General features: G+C 35.5%; 1 protein-coding gene across 1 annotated transcript in view; it reads right to left on the reverse strand.

The window, feature by feature from the left end:
- Nucleotides 1-9,992: 9,992 nt before the first annotated feature.
- The window catches only part of LOC124642938 (sperm surface protein Sp17), a 202,522-nt gene continuing 188,306 nt past the window's right edge, over nucleotides 9,993-24,208 (reverse strand). Inside the window, exons 4-5 of the mRNA XM_047181729.1 lie at nucleotides 12,033-12,133; nucleotides 9,993-11,392 (exon numbers count right to left, since the gene is read on the reverse strand). Of these exons, the coding sequence (XP_047037685.1) occupies nucleotides 11,288-11,392; nucleotides 12,033-12,133 (206 nt within the window). The 3' untranslated portion in view covers nucleotides 9,993-11,287. The remainder of the gene's footprint in view (nucleotides 11,393-12,032; nucleotides 12,134-24,208) is intronic.

Raw genomic sequence — 24,208 nt, forward strand, 5'->3', positions numbered from 1 at the left:
TTTGGTAATTTCCAGCCTTGTGCAAAATCTAGTGGGCCATCGCATGTAGAGCCTGGCGTAGGATTTAAGGTAATCAAATTGTGTAGACATATTGTAATTTCGACCCGTATACCTACTGTACAGATTCGTAGTCCCTTTGATGATGGCTAAAACTTACTTCTTCTACTTTCTAGTTCTTTCTACTTCCATTGAATTTTCATACATTTACAGGTAACACCACCAGAAGATGGACTAACAACATATGAAGTGAAATCACTCAGGAAATCTTTATCATTCGCGCCGCCGACCACCCTGACTCTAATACGAAGCGTCAGCAGGGTTGTCACTCTATTAGTTCTGTTCGTGTCCGCCATATTGGAATTCTATCCGACCTTCCATAGTTTGATCACTACGATCATTAGATTTATGAATTCGAAATAAATATTACAATCGATTGTTTTTTGTTTGCATTTCGTACAGCCAGGGAGAATAAAATGATCTCCTAATAAAGTAGCGCGTCAAGATACGGGTATAGAGGGAACGCGCACTTATATGGAACCTGCCCATTACTTTCAAAATAAAATCACCAACCAATAAATCTTTGACAAGGAACCCGAACGACTCGTTAGTTCTACATCACGCCTACCGTGCGTTGGTTGACCTACAAGAAGGCGCCTGACTTTCCTTCCTTATGGCATTTCTGCTTATGTCCTTCCTTTGTGGTACCAGCAGATTTTCCCGTTCGGTTTTTCCATCGACATCATTCGTTAGTATTGGTGTTTTGGCATACAATGGACAATAATCGGTGCGAAAGATGATGTTAAAAACCAAACGACACTAATTAATCTAATTTGCTACAAGCGACAAAGGTCCCCTAGGCGACCCTAGTGTGAAATAACTGTTCTTTATAGATAATTGGATAGATAAAAAGATTCAGCACTAACAAAACACAAAGTTTTTTGATGACATCAAAATCATAAAAAAACAAAACCTACAAAATAATAGCGTGCATCTAAAGTTTGCCCGATGGTTGAAAAAAAAGTGTATTTTGAAGAAAATGTGAACTGAACTTTTTAGTGGCTTTGATACCGGCCAAATACCTGATCGTTGTTATGTGCGCGCTTCCATACGTCTCGATCAAGCTGTCGGCAGACTAAAGAGTCTGCATTGTCCAGCTCAGTATAACATGTCAGGTAACATAAAGAAAAGATAAGAAATTAAGTTTTACCCTACTATTTGATACTGTTACAGCCTTTTTATCGTCTTACTGCTGGGCTGCGGCCTCCTCTCACGCGGAGAAGGATTGAGCATTAATCATAGCCCCTTAATATCAGTTCGTGAAAATGAAATAAATGAATCAGCTACTACTACGCAAAAATCGGCAATATGTTTAATATATTATGACTCAACGCAGTTTAGGTACTTACTAAAACTGCTTAAACGTGACTAATTCTAAAATTCGATTTTTTGGATTTCCAAAGAAAATATAAAAAAGGAAACCCGTTATAAATTTTATTATATTCTCCTACATTCCATTTCTAATATAATAACAAAAATACTTCATATCACATGTAAAATAATTAAAATTGAACTTACTATGAAGAATCAATTAATGATGTTTAAGTAAAATTAGTTCAAACATTAGATTACAGTTCGTCATTGTTCCTTCATTAACGGTAATGGAACGATCTGCTGTAAATTAAATTCCATATTTAACGAAATTAAATGAAATAATAATGGAATTCCTACATTTTTTATTTGGGTGTTTTGTTTTAATAACTACATGTTTGGCTGAAGAAGCAACTACTGATAGTCCTGTCCAAGAATTCAAGAATTTGGTAAGTTATTCATGCATTTTTTTTGTTTAACTAATAAAAATGTGACGTTATTAATATTTTCTGTGTAGTTAATTTTGTTTATCCCTTTAAAATGTCGGATGGGTTGCGAGATGTTTGCTAATAACCGATCTTCTGATTTTGACATCTTTTAGACGATTTTTTAGATTTTTTAGATTCACGATCTTTTAGACACTACGTATGTACTTACTTCATAATGTCAGTTGTAATGTTGTGTTTTGTTCTTCGATACAACGCAGTAGGTAAAAAAGGTGTATGGGTACATACATATGTTACCGGCCGAACCCGACTTCAGGATATTCTTGACGTTCCGAAAGAGCTCTTACATGGAAAAAACCTGGCCAAGTGCGAGTCGGAATCGCACACGAAGGGTTCCGTACCATTATTTAGAAAATGAGCAAAAAATTACGTTTGTTGTATGGGAGCCCCCCGAAATATTTATTGTATTCTCGTTTTCATAGAGGCTATTTGTTGTTATAGCGGCAACTGAAATACATCACCTGTGAAAATATCAGCTCTCTAACTATCACGGTTCATGAGATGCAGCCTGGTGACAGACGGACGGACGGACGGACAGAGGAGTGAAAAAAATATTGTCCCATTTTACCTTTTGGGTACGGAACCCTAAAAACTCGACTTTGACTTTGACTATTGTACTGATTTGATTAATCTTTATGAACCCAAATCAACTATTGGCCGACTAAATATTTGTAGTGTGCGCGCGCTCTAAATAGATAGATGAAAAGTTATGAAAATATGTCCCGGAGTCTGGACATTTCTCTGAAATTGCAAGATACGAATTTGTATTGTAAATAATATTAATAGCAAGCAACTTATTTATATATAAATAAATAAAGTCTGCATGACAGTTCATTGTTTTCGAAATCGTTGATGCTATGTAAATTATAATTTAAATATTAAAATAATGTACTGTTAAAAAAAATATTTTTATCTGACTTTGACACCCATGACTTGAATTAATGTAAATATTATAGATTTCATTGTTTTAATTTAATATAATGCACGCTTTAATTTTTATATAATGCATTTATAATATAAACATAACATTAAGTACGACCGCATTATTTATTTTATACAAATTAAAAATATTAAATTGTACATAGATGATTTTATAAACAGGGCGAGAGCGAATACTTTTCATACAAATTCTTTAATTTGTTATAAATAAAAAAAATATATAAATTTATATTTTCAGACGGTACTAGAACCACAACTAAGCTGCCAAAAGAGAGAGAAACAATACCTTATGGAAGATGAACCCTGTGAAGAACCCGAATTGAAAAGAGACGAAAGACAAAGTACTCCAACTAAAAATAGAGACTCAAAGATAATTAATATACGTCTCCTTCCTAAAAAAGGACCCGTCACTATCAAACAAATACAACCTCCTGGACTCTCAAAACCTGTAAACGTTTATGTAAACAATAAACCAAAAATTGTTCCGACTAAAATCCCAGTAATACTTAAAACAAAAGTTATACCAACTCCTGCTCAAGTTATGAGAATGAAAGCGTTACATGATGCTGTCAATAATAAAGAAAACCATTTACCGGCAAATGAAACTGATGCTGACATTGTTCCTAATGACAATAATCCTAATAACACCTCTTCTGTAATAGAACCTAGATCAGAAACACATGAGGTAGATGAAGGATATGATAACAGGAACGATACTCATCACATGGATGAACCAGACTTACATGAGGAAATTACTGACAACGATGATACTGGTAAGAAACCTAAGACAAACTCAATTAATCACGAACATGAAAAAAACAGGCCAAGAGGTGAAAAAACTAAAAAGTTTTCGAAACCTCAACCAAAACCTGTTTATTTCTTTGTAGACGAACCTGAGCCGTTACCAGCAGTTAAAAAACGTAAACCAATTACCAGAAGTGATGAAGATGATGAAACTCCACAAAAAAAATCTAAGCATATTACTTTGGCTAAGAGTAAGAAACCTAAAAAGAACCATTCAACAGAAGATGATGATTTAGATATTGATGACGATCCAGATTTTATTCAGATTACGAATGGGACTCATATAATAAGTATTAAAAAGATTCCTCATGACACGCGTAAAGCTGAAGATGAAATCTCGCATGATTCTTCGGAAGATTATGATGTTCCTGAAATTGAACATAGAGGTAGAATCATGAATGAGCCTAACGATGGAAATACGAATGTTGATAAAGGTGAGTTTTATCGTATTTTTAATGTAGTATTATAGTAGTTAAAGATTAAGACTTATAAAATTAGGATCAACCAAAAGTGTTTTAGGAAGAATACGACATGATTTAGGATTCTTGCATTCTGGTGATGCTAGTGAACCCCTTGAAAATGCTAGTTAAATAAAAATGGAACTAGTCTGCGACTATTTCGCAATTTCAATAATTCTGTTTTGTCGACATTTCAGGCTCCTGTTGTTGTTGTTGCCTGAAATTAAGATGATGGTGTTAATTGAGGTAGCGAAATATTATACTAGACTAGTTTCATTTTGGTAAGTATTTTTTGACAATTCTTTCAAGTCTCAAGCAGACGGACTACAGAACATTAATAATTTTGTTTCCAAACATAAGGTATACTTTACATGATGTACATAAATTGGTAACCTCGGATATTTTAGGACCTTTTTAAAATAAAACTATTTTTTTTTCAGACAAACCCAGCTGCATTACAATAACCAAACATAACTATGAAGAATTTGAAGAAAAAGTACCAAATCCACAGTCTCAGTCTCCCGCAGTTCAAGTAGCATCCCTACCTATTGGAAGCCAAGACCCTTGGAATTATTTGCAAGTCCCTCCAAATTTCAACAATCCTTACTATCAAAATATATACGACAACTGTGTGCCTACTCGAATGGCACCAGTAATACCATTCCCAGATAATGGAAACAGCTATTCTTCTTCTCCAGATAATAGTATAATTTACTTTCCAAGTGATGTTAGTTCCTCTCCTTATAACCCAGAAATGAATCAATATATAACACCTAATTCCGTGAACCCAGAAACGAGTCAATATATAACACCAAATTCAGTGAACCCAGAAACGAATCAATATATGACACAAAATACAGTGAACCCAGAAATGAATCAATATATGACACCGAATACACCAAATACAGTGAACCCAGAAACGGATAATGTTCTCTATCAAATACCTAGACTGGAAGCTTTAGACAGAATTTGGAGGGCTTGGAAAGACGTTGAAATCAAAATAAGAAATGCTCATAAGTATGAAGATCCGTTAGTAATTGATATTAGAAGAACTATGGCTGATCATAACGATTTAAATAAGGGTGATAATGTTAATGGAAAGGGTCATATTCCATCTGTACCAATTAATGGTCATCTAAGTAATGGAAATCATTATCCTTATGTTAAGTCTAATCACCGACACACTAGTTAAGAGCCAAACTATTGTTAGTGTCCTCTTTGGCTATATAATTGCCGTTAACATGAATTCTAAGAAAGCACAGTTACGCGACAATTAATTTAGCATTTCTGATGTTGGCAAGTTGGCCAATTGACTCCTTACACACTTGTTCGTACAGAATATATTGACAGGTGTATATTTTGATTACAAAATATTAAAAAGTCAATAGACAAGATCCAATCAAAGGATACAGTAATCAAGACCCCGCGCGGACCGATCGATCATGAGGTTCAGCAACCATCCGAAAATCTTGTCATAACGAGTTCTTCAGTGTTTTGAAAGGCACGATTAACTGATCGATCCTGGTAAGAAGTCGCGGTGGCCTAGTGGGTTACAGAACCAACCTCTCTAGTATGAGGGTGTGGGTTCGATTCCAGGCAAGTACCAATGCAACTTTTCTAAGTTTGTATGTACTTTCTGAGTGTATCTTAGACACCATTGACTGTGTTTCGGATGACACGTTAAACTGTAGGTCCCGGCTGTCATTGAACATCCGTGGCAGTCGTCATGGGTAGTCAGAAGCTAGAAAGTCTGACAGCCAGTCTTACCGAGGGTTGTGGGAGTAAGATAGGCAGTCGCTCTATTTAAAACACTGGTACACAGCTGCATCTGGTTAGACTGGAAGCCGACCCCAACATAGCTGGGAAATATGTATAGGTAGTTGAACAGTAAAAGATAATACACAAAGCGTAAGGTGTCAAATATAAAATTTCAGAAATGCAAAGTTGATTGATGTCTACTGTGGGAAACTGCTTTCTAGTTGAAGTAATTTAGTAATAACTCTCTTTCTTAATATTATATTTTGTAACTGACCCGAATTCATTCATCACCAATTCAATCTAAATTCGTGATTTTAAATGATTGATTCATATTCTCTAATTTCTAATCTTCTATTTCCTTTTGTATTTAGTTTAAGATCTATCTGTCTATGCAGAGATTTTGAGCGCGCTAATGGCGGACAACGAACCATAACATACATGGGTGACCATAACATTAGAAATATAGCAGGAATTTCTGTTAACCACAATATGGTTTGTTGAACTCACCTTGTTATATATTTTGTACTAGCTTCTGCCCGCGACTTCGTACGCGGATCCTGTCCCTTATGCCAGCGACTACGGGGTCAGCAAAATCGAAGATCTGAATAGTCTCATATTGAATTTTAAGGGCCCGTTGACTTGAAAACAACGGAATACGCATAACCATTAGAAACGTTCCATATATTTAATTTTTGTACTTTAACGGCAAAAGCACAGCAGACTAAACAAAACGCTGAGAACTGAACCGCAATAGACGTGACCATAGGGATAAAAGTAGTGATTCTAATTAGTCCGCATTTAAGTTGTGTGTGGCAAAAATATTACACGTATTATTACGTAAAAAAAGATTAAATAGATGACAATGTCGTGGTGACTTAGTGGAAGTCGTGGTGGTTTAGTGGGTAGAGAACCAATCTCTCAAGTATGAACGTGCGTCTTTGATTCCAGGTCTTGCAAGTGCCTGCCAATGCTTTTCTAAGTTCGTATGTACTTTCTACGTATATTTTGGATACCAATGACCGTTATTTGGAGGGGATTTTAAACTGTAGGTTCCGGCTGTCATTGAACATTCTTGGCAGTCGTTATGGGTAGTCAGAAGCCAGTAAGTCTTACCAAGGGGTGTTGGGTTGAGCGGTTAACCGGGTTGTGGAGGTCAGATAGGCAGTCGCTCCTTGTAAAACGCTGGTACTCAGTTGCATCGTGACTGGAAGTCGACCCTAACATAATTGGGACAAAGGCTCTTGAGATAATAACGACAATAATAATGAGATATAGCTCGACTTAGCGCACGAGGTTGTCGCCATGTGGAGTGTCGACACGGCTGTTGTTGTGCCGATTGTCGTTACGGCCAATGGTTTAATAGCCAAGAGCCTCGACGAACACCTCAGGAGGCTCTCGTTGGGCGGCTGGATCAAGGGACTGATTCAGAAGGCAGTACTCCTTGATACGGCACGTATTGTGAGGAGGTTTCTGTCTCTGGGACCCTAACCACCGGTACCTTGGACCCTGTGCCCGATATCGGTGGCAACCCTTTTTTTTATATTTTTAAATGTTTTTTATTTTTATATTTAATATTTAAAAATGTAAATTATATGCTTGAAAATAAATAAATACCAATGTAATGAGATATAGGCACCGCAGGACATCTGAGGCTGATGACGGGGAGTAGCGACCCCGCGGGGCTATATATACTGAGTTCTCCAGGGAGAGTATACTGTCCCCCATCTCCGGCCGGTCGGAGTGAACCATGACGGGGGTAGGTCTCACGCGTCTGGCTTGGCTTGGCCGTCCAGAGTGGAGTCGCAGGAGCAGGATTAGTAGCCCTGCTCGGAGGGTAGGTGCCTCATGGTAAGCACAGGGAGCACGTAATCTGCGTTTAAAGTCCGCCGAGGTATCCTCACCCTTCAGCCGCTCATGTCCCTGTTGCCCTCTTGTTGCTATTCAGTGACTGGTTCCCGGGGGCCCAGTAAGTGAGGTGGCGACTCTCCACCTGCCATTTTTATATGTAGGTACCTAATACATTGTCATTCACTAACATCCCATCACAATAGCCCAAGTAGTTTTCCTCCATAGTTAGCAATAGTTTAGCACAGAACCGGGGATTGTCTTTTTTTTAACGATGTCCACCGGGGATTGTCCTTGGGTTCATTTCTATAGTGTATAAAGGGATAATCGTCGGTTTTGTGTCACCATTTCATTAAAGTTGTCTCAAAAGGGCTTCAGCGTGTTGGCTTCGGCCCCACGTTTGCCTCCCAAAATTCGGAACTCTGTAGTCCCGAGGTCTGGAAGAGACATACAAAATAATAATGAGATATAACGCAACAAAGTCGGAGAGTGGGGGCTCGTGACGCCACGTCTAGGTATGTAAAATTTGTACTAAGCAGTGACTTAACACGCAATTCAAGCGTGTTGTATCTTCGTTATTATTTGTTTGTGAGAGAGAGAAAAGAAAAATACGTGTCCATTATTTTAGGGTTATCTAAAAAACGGACTAATTTCTTTTTTTGATACCTATTTCATAACATTCATTTCTATACATTTCTAGTGTAGTATTGCTCTTGAAGTTCCACATCAGGTGTTCCAGATCTTTGATGTTTATACGTCAATAGAGAGTGCTTATCAGATTGAACAACTTTTGCTAAAACGTCATACCTCTATATGCCATAGTCTAGCTGGGCCCCTGGAGTTCCACATCAGGTGTTTTAGATCTTCAATTTGTATAAGTCAATAGAAAGTGCATATCAAATTGAACAACTTTTGCTAAAACGGCATACCTGTATATGGTACAGAGAAGCTGGGCTCTTGGGGTTCCACATCAGGTGTTCCAGATCTTAAAATTTATTATCTCAGCTGAAAATGCTCATCAAATGAAACAATTTTTGCCACGGCACCATATTTGTATCTCTTATAGTTTTATTGGTCTGTTGGAGTTCTGCATCAGGTCTTCAAGTTTCGAAGATAAATTATAGCCTATATGTTGACCAGGCCTAATACTGATACAACAAAGAAAAAATCATTGAAATCCGTTCAGTAGTTCGGAAGATTAGCGTGTACAAACAAACAGACATACAGACATACAGACATACAGACATACAGACAGAATTTTTTTTTTGGATTTGTGCTCCATTACTGTTTCTAAACCCCACCCAATTACTATTTTTTTAATATATTCAATGTACAGACACAGTTTTTTTACAGATTTATTATATGTATAGATTACCTATCTGTTTTAATAACGTATATAGCGGTACTGTTGGGACCGCTTTAGTGAAGCGATCCGTCATATTCCTAAACCCTACGCTTTTCTGTCTAATGCATCTCATCCAATGTTTTCAAAATTCCTTTATTAATTTGTAGAAAATAAACTTCTATAAAACTGTTTGCATTGTTCTTTTTTTATATAATTTTAACATAAAAGTTGCAAAAATACTGATTCAGATTTTTAAATTCGTAATTTCAGTTTTCACTACGGTCTAATTACTACGTAGATATAATACGAAATACTAATGGATTATTCAGTTATAAAACAAAGCATTTTCATATCAAAACTACAGCAAGCCAGCGTAGGCAATAATTAAAAATTCGCTCCAACATTCAATGAAGAGACCACGCGATTTCGAACTTTAACTCTATAGTAATAAGATTGAAAATTGATTGCAGGATGTTGTTTCATTAGTGGTAATTAAAGCAGATATATTCAATAGAGAAGTGACGTTGATATGGGTGAAATCAAGCCTTAAATAAATGATTTGAGAACTCATATTGTAAACGACAGATCATATTTGTAAAGCAAATTCGTTGGGAATTTATATCATTGATGATGTTTATGTGGATGAGACTAAACTTTTGACATTTATCGTCATAATCTAGCCCTCTTCTCATATACAGAGTTGTTAATCGGCCAGCTGGCAATTTGAATATAATTTCATGCTCTCTAAATAAGGATTCATAATTAAGAAACATTTCAGCTATGTGAGGCTGCCCTGAGTCGAATATAACACTAACATTTAAGATCCAGGATTGCGCGTATTGTCTTTCGTTGTTAGTCAGACCTCGGGTTCTTACTACTTTGATAGGTAATTTTTTGCCTGGTTTCATATGTCCTGATTAACTTTCAGCAGAGAAGCCTTACGTAAGGAAAATAAATAAAACAAACAAGTAATATAGGCGAATATTAAATATTGTATTTAATATAAACCCTAAATATACCAGCAATTTACAGGAAAATCCAGCGAAACTGTGTAGATAATATTAAACCAACACATGATATCTTTTGAAATAAATAAAACATATGAAATGTTATTGCGGTATTCACAATACAACTTATTTTAAATAATACAAAGCTTTTTGGTTTGCCACTAAAAACTATTTAATCTTAGAGTCTACATTAATCTAAATAAAAATATTAATTTCTCAACAAACATTGAAAGAAGATGGAATGTTATTTAATTAATTAAAATAATAAAAAAATGCCCATATTTTATTTATATAGGTACACGAAGTAGTGTGATCAAAATTTATAATAGAAAAAACGGGATAGATATCTATTATGTTATAAATAGTTCAATTCACTCCTTTCAGTATTTTCTACTCTTTGGTATTCATGAGACACGTCAATCCAATGCCAAATACATTGTTAGGAAAAAGATTATATTTAATGTTTAATTTTGCAAAAAATATTAGGAAAAAAAGCAAGATTAGTTATCAAAACCCAATTAGTACTCAAAAACAGGACCGATTTTCGAAATGTAATTTGGATCGAAAAAATATAGGTACATTTACAAGATTAAAAAAAATTTAGAACCGAAATGAAAATTTTCTTTTTGCAAAAAAACAACAGAACTCCTCGGTTATTAACAACAATAAGTACAAGACAAAAATTGACAATCATACAGTAGAGAATTGACATACTCTACACGAATTACACACTTTACTTTACTAGTAAACATTTCAAATATCAATGACTTCGCAAACACGAATTTAACCAAAAAAAAAGTTAGATAAAATACATACAAAAAAAAATCCCATCACTATTCGACTAGAGATGTACACCCCTTACACTATTCGATATTACAATACACACTTTGGAAATAGCGACTTGATATAATACATTTGGATGAAATATCAATAGATGGACGATCAAACCATCTATTGGAACCAATCACGTATTTAACTCATTCTTATTAATCCATTAAAACAAATTAATTAAATCAAAGTTATTTTTATGTGACTAGAAAACAAATTCATTGACAATATAGACGTCAGTTTTTTTAAAAAACAACACTTCATAAATTATGAATTTCCACTCCAAATTTTTACAGCTGTTTAAAAAAAACGGACGCATATGTTGTCAGTTCAAAATGGGCGTTACTTTACTGAAGGTTTTTTTTTAAATATAATATCGTGTTTGCAAAGTCAGGGACAGTCCCGCCCTGTATTGACGTCGTGGTCACCTTATTTGACGTCCTTGCGCACTTTGTGGCCGCGGAAAGAGGCCTGTATCTTGGTCGCAGCCTTGTTCAAGTTAGGATCGGACAGGTCAATCTTTTCGATGTCTTCCTGTAAGTTATAGAAAAGGATGTTAAAATGTGGATGGCGCTTGAGTTTTTGTAAAGTTTGATTAACAGCGCTTTTATACTGGAGCGGAATATGCATATGGTAGTGTGAAAACATTGTTAGTTTTAATTGATTTTGTAAAGTCTGATTTACATCCCTTTCACACCGGAGTGGAAAATATGGTAGTTTTAAACCGGTTTTTTGTCAACAGTATAATTGATTTTCTATATTGTTTGTGAACGGTTTGAGAAAACTACTTTCCACACCCGGATAAAAAATAGCTTATGTATTTTTTAGGCTTAAGACTAACGGCCAGTTTCTTCATCAATCATAAAAGTCAAAGTAATGTCTAAAGTAAAAGTAACGGTCAAGTTCGTTGTTTCAAGGCTAAAGTGACAGCAAAACTAATAGAAAAAGCGAACTTGACCGTTACTTTTATGAAGAAATTGGCTGTAAGTGTGTACCTAATTTAATGTAAATCAGTTCCGTAGTTTTGATGTGATAACACGACTGATAAAGTTACTTTCGCATTTAAACGAAAAGTTACTTTCGTTTTTTTTTTGTGTTTTCAAAGATTGACTGCTTATTATGTGTAATTGAAATATAAAACCATACTTGTGTCTAAACACAAAACAATAGTTACCTTATCCTGTTGTTCCTGATCCTTAACGGCTTGCTCCTTCTCTTTGCGAGCCTGGTGACCTCGGAACGAGGCCTGGATCTTCGTCGCAGCATTGCATAGCTCTGTCGGCAAGAGAGAAGGATATATTACCAACAAAGTTATTGTGAAAATGTCCAAGGTTAAGAAGGACAAACATAGTATTATTTATTATCATCAGACTTGATTGTACCACAGGAGGGCAAAGGCCTCATGTTGTACAAATATCTTCTTAAGCTTTAAAGATTAGAAAGCAAGGTTATACGTAAGTGTAAAGATATTTTTATCCAGGTAATTCAGGTAATGAAAGATGTCTCCTCGAAACGCGAGTGAAACTCACAGATAGAGTGTGAGTCTTTAAAGGTGGATGTATCGAAATGGGGGAATATATGTTTACCTACCTAATGCAAAAATTTATTGAAAAATCTTAAAATGTTTATGGATTTAAGAAAATACCTAAATAGTTAGTTTTTGTGATCTTTTAAGCATAAAATCCTTCATACCTATATGTGCCCATTTTAAGACACATTGTATACCTACTACGAGTATCGAAATTCGCATAAATTCTAAACAGACACTTCAGCAAACACGTGACGGGCTTCACGCAGCATCCATGTATGTATATATATCCATGTATATCTAGTTAAACCCTAAACAAACAGGACTATCCATTTCATCTCGTTGCCGTTCGGACATTATCAAACATTCGGGAGCCGCGTGGAATTTCATCAGAGTTGCGCTAATCTGTGCCGACAGGTAACAGATTGCAGGTAATAAGGCTGCCATGAGATATAAATGTTAAACTCCTTGATTTACCTTCAGTTTTATTCTACTTTTGCCTTCAGTTTAAACCAAACTGACCGTCAGCTGCCGAATGTGAGCCAACGTTACACAGTTTATTGTATTTCCATACATATTCACGTTTTCGTTCACATCTAAACGACGATACGTTATGCGTTATATTTAATCTGTGGTAATATGCATAGACGCTGAAGGTCGGCGGCTGACAGTCAGTTTAGTTTGAACACAGCCTTATATACATAGATGGTGTATGTGTAGTAAGCAGAATTAATTATGGACCTAGGTAAACGATTGGACAGGTCCAAAACTTGTATGTGCAAATTACATACAAGGTGAATTTAATATACAGCACCTTTTTGGAAATCGATCACAATGTTTTAAAGTAGGCAAGATAAATACTAAAATAATATACTAAAGTAGAAATATTACCATTTGCCGCTAAACTTAATTTAGCAACATCTTTACCTACTTTAAAATATACACACCATCAATTTCTGCTAATCCGTAATGCCAGTTCTCCTGGAGAAAACCCCCTTTCAAAGAGCTTAACTAACACCGCTACTGTAGCCAACTTCACGCGAAATAAACGAGTCTATTTCCAAAATTGAGTAACAGTATTCAATTCGACCATTCCACTAACGACAGTCATTTGTTTTGGAGAAAACTTGGCAAGCACGCATGCATGGTGCACTGTATATATTTTACTACCAAGTTTTTACTGCAAAGTCTTACGACTAGTGTTCCTTGATTGCAGCCAGTTTTATAAAGGAATTCCGTTCCTTTTTGAGCGTAACGAGCGTGACTTTGGAAATTGCCTAATTTATTTTTGTATTGTCGTGAAAATCGGTAGTAGGTAAAGGTGCCTAAAATAACAATGATACGATGCTATTTCTATGGAATTTACTGAGATAAATGATAGAAGCTTTTCTGGATTTCGGTTATTTTGTAATTAGAATTCTTAAATTCTCTTTTACTCATAGGTACTATTTCCGTTCGAATGGTTCGCTCTAAGGCCCTTTGTTATATACCTTCATGTAGAAAAGTGCCTAAAAACTAGGGTTTACGGAATCGCAGAAGCTATAGAAATTTTCAGGCACTAACGTTCAAAAATATATGTCAAAGAGAGTAGAATAGAGAAAGCTTATGTTCCTTTAAAGTATATCCCTAGGTACGTAACCAGACGTAAAAATATAAGTTTTCATTGATCTATCACCTTCAACAATGATATATGAAAACCACACGTTACTTCTATCCAATTCGCTTGCTTGAACATGCGATATTTCTCCAATGTTTGTGAAAACTAAAGAATAAATTGAACACATGTATTGAATACAAGTTGCTGATCTGAGGTATTGAAACTCGTGAGTCAGCAGGTTTTGTAAAAGCAGGCAAAATATTTCTACGTCATGGTTGTCTTTTGTTGGTTATTTTGAGTTCATTTTTGAAGTGGTGTCTGGTGGTCGTTTTTTTTTTGACAGTCTATTTATTACACAAAAACCTTAGAATACATTAATTATTTATTAGAAAGGGATATTTGAATGACAAAAAAACTTTTCAATAAATCAATAATTTTATGACATTAAAGGGCTCATCTAAAAAATAGTCAAAACAGGCATTCTCAAGTTACAGAAAAGAATAAATTTTGATAGTAAACTTGTACTAAAGATAGTTAGAACAGGGCTTTTTTGTTTTGCAAACAAACCTTCATACGTGTGCGTGTCGTGTATTATGTATCTACACATGTTGGTACTTATGTAAGTGTGTGTATTTTGAATAACTTTACCTTTCGAGGATCACATCTCCCTAGTGTCCCGGGACATCCTTGTTAATTAGTTTACATAGATTTCAATTCATATGGGAAGACCCAAACCAATTAAACTTACAAAATCATTGAACTGTTTATTACAATTTTCTACAAACATTAAAACTGACCGCTTACCTTTATGAATAAAACGTTAGGTATATGCCATATATAAAAGATTTATTTCTACTCTTGAATATAACCCACTAGCTTTTGCCCGCGACTTCGTTCGCGTGGAATAGTGACTTCCGGCAGATTTTTGGTTTTACCCACATAGTTCCCGATCTCGCGGGATTTTTGAGAAGTTTTGTGGGATAAAAACTATCCTATGTCCTTTCTCGAGTTCCAAACTATGTCTGTACCAAATTTCACACAAATCGGTTCAGTAGTTTAGGCGTGAAGAAAAGACAGACAGACAGACAGAAAGACAGACAGACAGACAGACAGAGTTACTTTCGCATTTATAATATTAGTTTGGATTTAAACCCTGAAAAATATAACAATGCATGGTTTTGGACAAAATCATTAAGAAAAAAATCGGTTTTATTAAAGAAGTTTAAATACTAATGCTTATCAAATAAGTTTAGCTTTACGTTTAAAGGATGATCAAATGTAAAAAATGATCAAAATTCATTGAAAATATACAACCACACCAATTTAAACCAAACATTGCAAATAAATAGTAGGTACCTCCTATCCTGCCCCAGAGCTTTTCCGAAAAATCTTTCAATTTCCCATCTATTTATTCACGCTCGCTAGTGTAAACCACAGTTAACTGTACAGGTTCAACTTTGTGTACACAGTTAAACGAGAACCTGGTTAGAATGTGTTTATTTAGGTAACTGAACCAACGTTGGTTTGTTAGTAAGCACTTGGTTTAGAAACTGAATTGTTTAAATGCTTGCAAACGGTTTAACTTCTAGTATTTAAGTTTAGTTTGGTTGTATTCCGTTTTTTAATAGTTAATGTACATACGTGTCAATGTAGGTACCTATATTCAAGCTTCCTGTAAATAACGACCAATATAAATTTAAATATAAATTTAAAATCAAAAATAGTTTTTTCAAAGTAAGCTGAAAAATAATGTAGTGACCTTTTTACATAACATGAATAAATACATAGTTTGGTTCCCCTACAACAACACTTTTCAAACGTCAGAAATACTTGAGACAAAAAACGCCCAATCTTTACCATTTCCTAAGTTTTATTACTGGGAAGAAGAAGTGGCGCAATAAACTCCTCAGCAACACCTGTCTGTCTGTTTTATAAACTCAAGCAAAGTACTATAAAATTTAATATAAATTAAAAAAAACCGGCCAAGTGCGAATCGGACTCGCGCACGTAGGGTTCCGTACCATCCAAACTAATATTCTATGTATATATATTTATGGATATCGAGCAAAAAATCACGTTTGTTGTATGGGAGCCCCCCGAAATATTTATTTTATTTGTTGTTATAGCGGCAAGAGAAATACATCACCTGTGAAAATTTCAACTCTCTAATTATCACGGTTCATGAGATACAGCCTGGTGACAGACGGACGGACAGAGGAGCGAAAACAATAGGGTCCCGTTGTACCCTTTGGGTACGGAACCCTATATACGGAACCCTATATATATAAGAATTTCTCTGCTGACCCGAATTTACTGTACTCAAGAGTAATAAAAACCACCATATCCAATAAACTACATAACAATACTACATTTAACAAATAACCCTTGTTTCAGGCATTTATTGCCCCCACTGATTGGGGTAACGGGTAACGGGTAATAAGGGGTAAGGGTAATAGGACAGGCCTATTGTTACCCCGCTATAAACAGAACATTGAATTGATTCGAGCTAATAAAACTGAATCGTAAAATATCATCACAGACAGATATTGGTATTGTTTCGGTTCGCGATTAATTATTATTTTTGCAGTGTATTGTTTGTAGTTGAATAATTTAATTATAATAATATTCATAGGGTAAAATTGGACCCTCTTGATTTCGCTATCGGTATGTCCTTCCTGTAACTAAGCTGTATCTTTTAACTTACCTACCTAATAAACAAAGAAAATAATCATGAATCGTCATAGTTTGTCAGTTGTTTTCACAAATGATATGTTTCTGTTGCCACTACAACAAAAAATATGAAAACTAGACTTTGATAGGTATTTTAGGGCTCCATAAAACCAACGGAATCTTTCTATGCTTCTTATGGGAATGGTAGGGAACTCTTGTTAGTTGTTCATTGTAAAACACTAGTTCTCAGCCGTATCGAGTTAGACTAGAAGCCGTCCCCAACATATTTGGAAAAAGGCTAGGCAGACGATGGTACAGAACTCTTTTCTCACATTTGCCCGGTTTTCAAAAGAACTTCCTAATCAAAAAAAGTGAAAACCTACGAGGTAACTCAACAACATGAAAGTAACATATCTACTAGTACAAGACGTTCACACAAAGTTATCGATCTCGTGTCATCGGAGCACACAATTTAACCGCCATCGCTCTGTTCCCACGGCTCAGTACTAAAATAATAACGCTCTGTTCTTGCTGCTGAACACTCAATCAACCGAGTTCGTAATGGAATTTATTGGGAAATTATCTTTGGTAATGTTTTTAATGTGTGTTTGTATGTTTGTTGCGTTGTCACGCTCATTCAAACTTTAAAAATATTTCAAATAGCTCCTTCGAAACGTCAAGTTAGTTTAACAGTTTCAAGGAGTGGGTCTCATGGAGAAGAACCGGCAAGAAACTCCATAGACACTCTTTTCATGCAAGCGTGTCGTGTTCACATTTTGTTTTCTTACATCGATTTTGTAGTTACAATACAAGTTATCCCTTGAGCAAGTTTCACAATGCATGTGAGGCTAATGTGAAGAAATATTAAATTATACAAAGTAATTTGAGGCAACTGTGTTTTACTCTACTGAAGTGATAAGGATTACATTTGGCATAGAATATAGGCTTGTTTTTATCTGAAGTTTGCCAAGTAAAGTAACATGGAGAAACATTTTATGTCATGTGGCAGAAAGATATTTTTGACCAACATTGAAATATTCCATGTGAACGAAACCGCGGGTTAAAGCTAGTACTAAAATATAAAACAGACGCTTTGTTCCTACTGAGGAACATTCAATCAACTGAGTTTGTGCCGAAAATTATTGGAAAAATTACAAGATGGCGTTCCAAGAATTTCTTTTTTAATGGAATTTTTGTTTATCACTGATAAGCTTTTGTTTTGTTTACGGTAAAAGTGAGAGAGAAATATTTTTTGTTTAAAGTACCTATAAGAATAGTCAGTGAAGGTTTATTGTTATGAATATAGTATTGTATTGCTCTCCATCATAGTTTTATATTCATAAGTATAGGTATAAATGAACCCAAAGTACATTGGTAGAAGACATGACTCGTTCGAGTTGTAAAAAAATGCGTTGTAGCTAATTTCTCGAAGGCTATACATATGTATAAATACCTATAGGCTACTTTTTACTCGAGTACGCGAGGTGGCATCCTCGAACTTAAAGCGTTTACGCACTACTGACCTACATAAAAAAATATTCCTGAAAACTTCACCCCAATAATATCAATATTGCTTTTACTCTCCATTGATTAAATTATACGCTTTTGACGGCTTTCACCAAACATGCATTAATAACGATTCATTATTCTCTCTTAATTAATTAATTGACCGACTTTTACAAAAGGTCAGACTTCGTTTCAATGATTTCTTCATCTAAAAAACGGCAAAGTACGAGTCGGAATCGCGCCCGACGGGTTCCGTACCAGAGCAAAAATGAGCAAAAACATTCATGTTTGTTGTAAGGGAGCCCCCAAAAATATTTATTTTATTCTAGTTATCAACAACAGCAACAGAAATACATCATCTGTGAAAATTTCAACTCTCTAACTATCACGGTTCGTGAGATACAGCCTGGTGACAGACAGACGGACAGACGGACAGAGGAGCGAAAACGGGACCCTATTGGTCCCGTTTTACCCTTTGGGTACGGGACCCTAAAAATTAAGGCAGATTAAATGAAAATTTTATGAAGCATATTCGAAGCTTTGTTCAATTTCGAGAATGCCTCGCAAAAGCTTTGATCCCGTTTATTAGTTTGGCTGAAATATTTTATGCAAAGCAATTTGGATACCAAGTTTTTTGAATTAAGGTGTTGAATTTTTGAGAATTTTGAAATTGCTTTATGGGTTTTGTCAATAAAATAAAGGGAATAAACATCTTAGAAGATTATTTGGGGTTGTTTAATTTTCGTTTTCACGAAAATAAAAATCCATGCATCTTGTTGTTTGTATTTAAATGTTTGACAGGTGGGGAATACAATGAGCTATCTGTATTCTTCACCAACGTCTTGTGAGAATTACTTGCCGTAACAGGGTAAAAAGTAGCCTAAGTCTTTGTAAATAAGGTAAAAAGTCATGCTTGAGCATTAGACTTTTTTTACCTCATTTTGGCGTGAAAGCTCTACAGACAAAGCTTCTATTATCCTAAGCTAAGCTATTAATAAGAATTTGTAGAAATGTTTTTCTTTTCTCAACCTATTTTGTCGTTTTTGTAAATAACAAAACCGCTGTCTCGCGATATAAAATCTATTGTCTAAGGATTACAGTTAAACTTCATCATCAAAGCGTTCAAACTTTAACTACACAGATAAAATACCTATCTACATACGAATACCGTTCGAAAGTTAGAACTCTCATCAATCGTTACTGCGCTTATCATTCAGAAGTCAGAAGTCAGACGGATTTGCGATCCAATTTTCAGAAAGCGGTCCGCGTTAAATATTAGCAAGTTCGGTTCTTGTTTCATGGGAATTTGTATCCCATAGGTTTGTTTGAACTTGAGTTTCGTTCGGGATAACGAGAAAACTTGGTCTTTGTTTCATGCTCTTTCAATTCAGATGTGTCTGACCATTTTGCACCTTTGTTTATGTCGCAAATTCCTAATATCTTGATTTGTTAACTTCATAATGCATAAGTATGCATACCTACTAATTTTTTTGGTTTCTAGCTTTGTCCGTAGTTTCACTCTTAGGTCGGAAATTGAGAATTTGAATATTATTGACAAAATCTAAACGGGAGATAGTACAAGTTATGTCATTAAAGGTGTTACTGTAATTTATTGACTTTCTACAAAATGTTTTTCAAACATTTCATATCAGTACTGGGCACCCATTGGCCATTCTTGACTACCACCCATGTATATAAAAGAAATACTTTATGTAAAGTTAAAGTCATTTCATCTAGGCCTTTGCAAGCACTTATGAACGTCAAAAATATATAAATAAGTTTGCTTCTAGTTGCCCCTTCCAAAAGTAATTAGCTTCCTATGGAGAAGAACGGGAAAGTAAGTAACTCCATGGGTATTTTTTTTAACATCCACACAATAATAACATGTGAACAAAACGAGTAATGATTTCTGAGAACAGAAGACAAGTTACCTTCCGTATTCAATAGGCTCTAGTACACCATTCAAAATAAAGGGACCAGAATTTGTCATACCCAACTATAATATCTTATGAAGGTAATCAATTAATCCGCGTCATCTGTTCAAAGGATGGGGAGGGGGGGGTGAGAAGGTGTGGGGGGTGTCTGATAAGCTTGGTTACTTGATTACTTGCCGAGTCATGACAAATTGGGTGTAGATCTTCCCACTTTGTTTCCCTTCATGATAAATTATATACGAAGGGGGAAAACAAGGAAGTAACGGTGGCTGCAAGCCATTTCATTTTACACCCTATAGCAGAACAAATAAAGTTTAAAATTGAATGGAAAGGATGGTGATATGAGACGTTTTGTAGATAAGTTTGTCTTTTTTTGTTGATAGAAGACGAATGTTGAAATGGATCTGGATATAAAGGATTGTTTTTTTGTAAGAATGCAATTTATGGTTGATATATTTTTTACAAGATATTGGAAAAAAGTTTTTCCAAAAAGTTTGGATCAATTTTCATTAAACCAGAAACGAAAAAATATTCCTTTGTATCGTTCTTATTTTAGAAAAGTTCTGTTATTAGTTTAGATCTTTATTTAAATCTACTTATGTACTCAATATTTATTGCTTTCCACATGTATTCTTAGATGGTAATACTTATAAATAGTTCACATGGTTCACGTCGGGCACAGCAAAATAAGTGAGTTAGGAGAGAGGAAGCGCTTGTTGGCTATGTAATTCTACAAAACTTGTCATTCTTTCTTAAGCTCAGAATATTGATTTCAAGTAAACTAAATTCCAGTTACACCATTTAAGTCTATAAATAAATTCCGCAACCACGGACTCGAGTCAGACCGATCGGAAAGATATCGATTAGATAGCTAACCGCTACGTACAGAATCGATACCGCGCTATCGAATATGCTTAATCGATTTATTCAATTACATCCGATGTTTTTTGCGCCGTCCCCGATCGGTTTTATGAAGTGTATTTCAGAGAGGTTTTTGATGAAATGTGATAGTTAAGTTATATATTGACTAAAACCCTTAAAACCCAGGTATATCTATGTACCTAAGCATTTAAAGATATAAATAAATTCCGCAACCACGCAATCGAGTCAGACCGATTGGAAAGATATCGATTAGATAGCTTACCACTGCATATCTAGTTTAATCGATTTATTCAATTACATCCGATGTTTTTTGCGTCGTCCTCGATCGGTTTTATGGAGTGTATTTTGGGGAGGTTTTTTGATGAAATGTTATAGTTAAGATACACTGTTACATGATGGAATATGGGTTGGTTTGGTATGTATTGTATTTTAGTTGCATTTGTGGTTTCAGTAAAAAGTCGTGGTGGCCTAGTGGGTAAAGAACCAACCTCTCGAGTATGAGGGCACGCTCGATTCCAGGTCAGGCAAGTACCAATGCAACTTTTCTAAGTTTGAATGTACTTTCTAAGTATATCTTAGACACCAATGGCTGATATAAAGGTGAAGGAAAACATCTTGAGGAAACCTGGACTATAAAGTCTGAAACCACCAACCCGCATTGAGCAAGCGTGGTGATTAATGCTCAATCCTTCTCCGTGTGAGAGGAGGCCGCAGCCCAGCAGTGGGACGATAAAAAAAAGGCTGTAACAGTAACAACAGTGGTTTCAGTAGTGTACAGTTGTCTTATTTAACTAAATCGGGTATGCCATACTTGTGTGTAAATGTTTATTACATTGTCTGTTGAATTTTTAAAGAGATACCGCGGCGCTGGTACACAAAAGGCCTACGACGGAACACGACGGTTTTTAGTCAGTAAGAGTCTGACACTCCCTCACCGCTGCTAACCCACAGCGGGAGGGGTCATTTGATGATTTTTGACGTCGGAAAAAAAAAAAAAGGTAAAGCAAACATGTCTTATTCTAATTAGGTTCCCGTAAGTTTGATTTAAGGCCGTTTTTTCATGAATCCTGCATATTATAAGTATACTATAAGAGATGACTTGTCATTGGCTCCCTGTTAACTAAACTTGTGTTTTTCCTAGTTATTTTAGCTGTTAGTCTTACATCTATATATTATTATAAAGAGGAAAACTTTGTTTGTAATGGATAAACTCAAAAACTACTGGACCGACTTGAAATATTCTTTCACCATTAGAAAGCTATATTATCTGCGAGTAACATAGGCTATATTTTATCCCGGTGCGGGCAGTAGCTACCACGGGACGCGGGTGCAACCGCGGTAAAACGGATAGTGTTACATAAATAAATAAATATTACTTACTTAAATTTTTACAGTAATTTATATTGACATAACTTTTTCACTGACCCAATATTTTATCTGCCAGTATACATACTTCAACAACACAAGGTTAGGTAGTGGTCCAATTTGTGGTGACTATTATTTTTGTGGTTATTAGATGCATCTCTTCTGGCGACGCGCCAGGGGACTGAGCTGTCTCTTCGAATGTCTTTATGTTGCTCAAATGGCGGTATTCTAAATAATGTTAGACGTTATATAGTCTCTTTGTATGAGCGCCAGTGTATGTATGAAATATAGGATGAAGAAAGTTGAAGTGGGAACAAATTGCTTAGAACCTGCTTTAAAGATAGTTCTTGAAAAAATTCTTCACTGTTCGGAAGCTACACTATCTTCGGGTGACATAAGCTACATTGTATCCCAATACGAAATAACTTACCTAGAGACGCTTGTAAAACCGCTAGGTACAGTTAATAATTAATACAGAAGTTAACCCCACAACACCTTATATTAATAATAATATATCCAACAGCAACTGTTACTTGTTACAATGATGATGGATCACCTTTCACGGGTGTGTTCGTATTAACGTTCGGGAGGTCAAACCTGGTACTATCAATCTTAGTTCCTTGATACTTTGAGAAGGCTTGATATTGAAATTACACCAATGGTGGTTTAAGAGTACTATAGTATGGAGTTTCAGTATTGGTATGAGGGTCTTAAGATTTTGGAATGACATTAAATAGAAAGTTAGAAAAAGGCGTGGTGGCCCAGTGAGTAAAAAACCAACCTCTCAAGAATCAGTGTAGATTCAATTCCAGGTCAGGCCAAGAAACAAACTTAAATAAGATACAAGTACCAATGCAACTTTTGTAGGTTTGTATGTATTTTCTTAGCATATCTTGGAAACCAATGATCGTGTTTGGGAAGGCACGATAAATTGGTGGGTCCCAGCAGTAATTTGAACATCTTTGGCAGTCATAGTTGTGGTCAGAATCTTTGGCTATTTCCTTCCTCCACGCACAAGACATTCTTTGATTCCCTGTGATCCGCATTCCTCAGTATCACATGCCTACACCATGAAAGCTGGTTTCCATATAGCTGCTTGGTTACCAGATCGACTTTTAAACTTCCTCTCATATAACCTTTTTACCCAATTCCCTAACCTGTAATTTTCTTCAAATGTCTATGTAAATTTTTAGATCGAAAATCGTTCGGGTAACAGCTGGTTTTTCCAATGCATTTATTATAAGAACTGTCAAAGAAAACGGGTCAGGATTAAGTTTTTATAACTTCATTACTAAGTTCTCAGACTTGTCGCAGCTGAATATTAGAAATTGTGACAATTTCTGTAACACTTTTAAATATTATAAAGCCTTATAAAGTTGTTTTGTCTGAATTATTAGAGATTTTAGGGTAGGTAACTTATAGGCCAAGAAGTAGAGCCTAATAAATAAAGTTAAAGTAGCTCATTAAGTATGAAGGGAAGAAAATTCGCTTGGCCTTGCTCAGTCCCTTGTCCTGAGGGCAATATTTCCTATCATCATCATCATCAGCCTATCGCAGTCCACTACTGGACATAGGCCTCTCCAAGTGCACGCCACTGAGATCGATTTTCGGCTGCTCGCATCCAGCTCCTGCCAGCCGTCTTGCGCAAGTCATGACTACTTATGCATACTGTTACTCTGATCTAACTAAATTACAGCCAAGTTTAATATAATTCAACGAACTAAAGGTCATAACCACCATTTAGATTTCCACTATTTTCCATAGAAATGTAAATGTCTCTTATGATTTATTTGCGTGCCTTTTGATAACCGTTTCAGTTCGTCAAATGTCTGCCATTTTCCATCGTAAAGTATTGAAATGTTCAGAGC

The sequence above is a fragment of the Helicoverpa zea genome, chromosome 26 (genome assembly GCF_022581195.2).
Source record: "Helicoverpa zea isolate HzStark_Cry1AcR chromosome 26, ilHelZeax1.1, whole genome shotgun sequence".
In the NCBI taxonomy this organism is placed as follows: domain Eukaryota; kingdom Metazoa; phylum Arthropoda; class Insecta; order Lepidoptera; family Noctuidae; genus Helicoverpa; species Helicoverpa zea.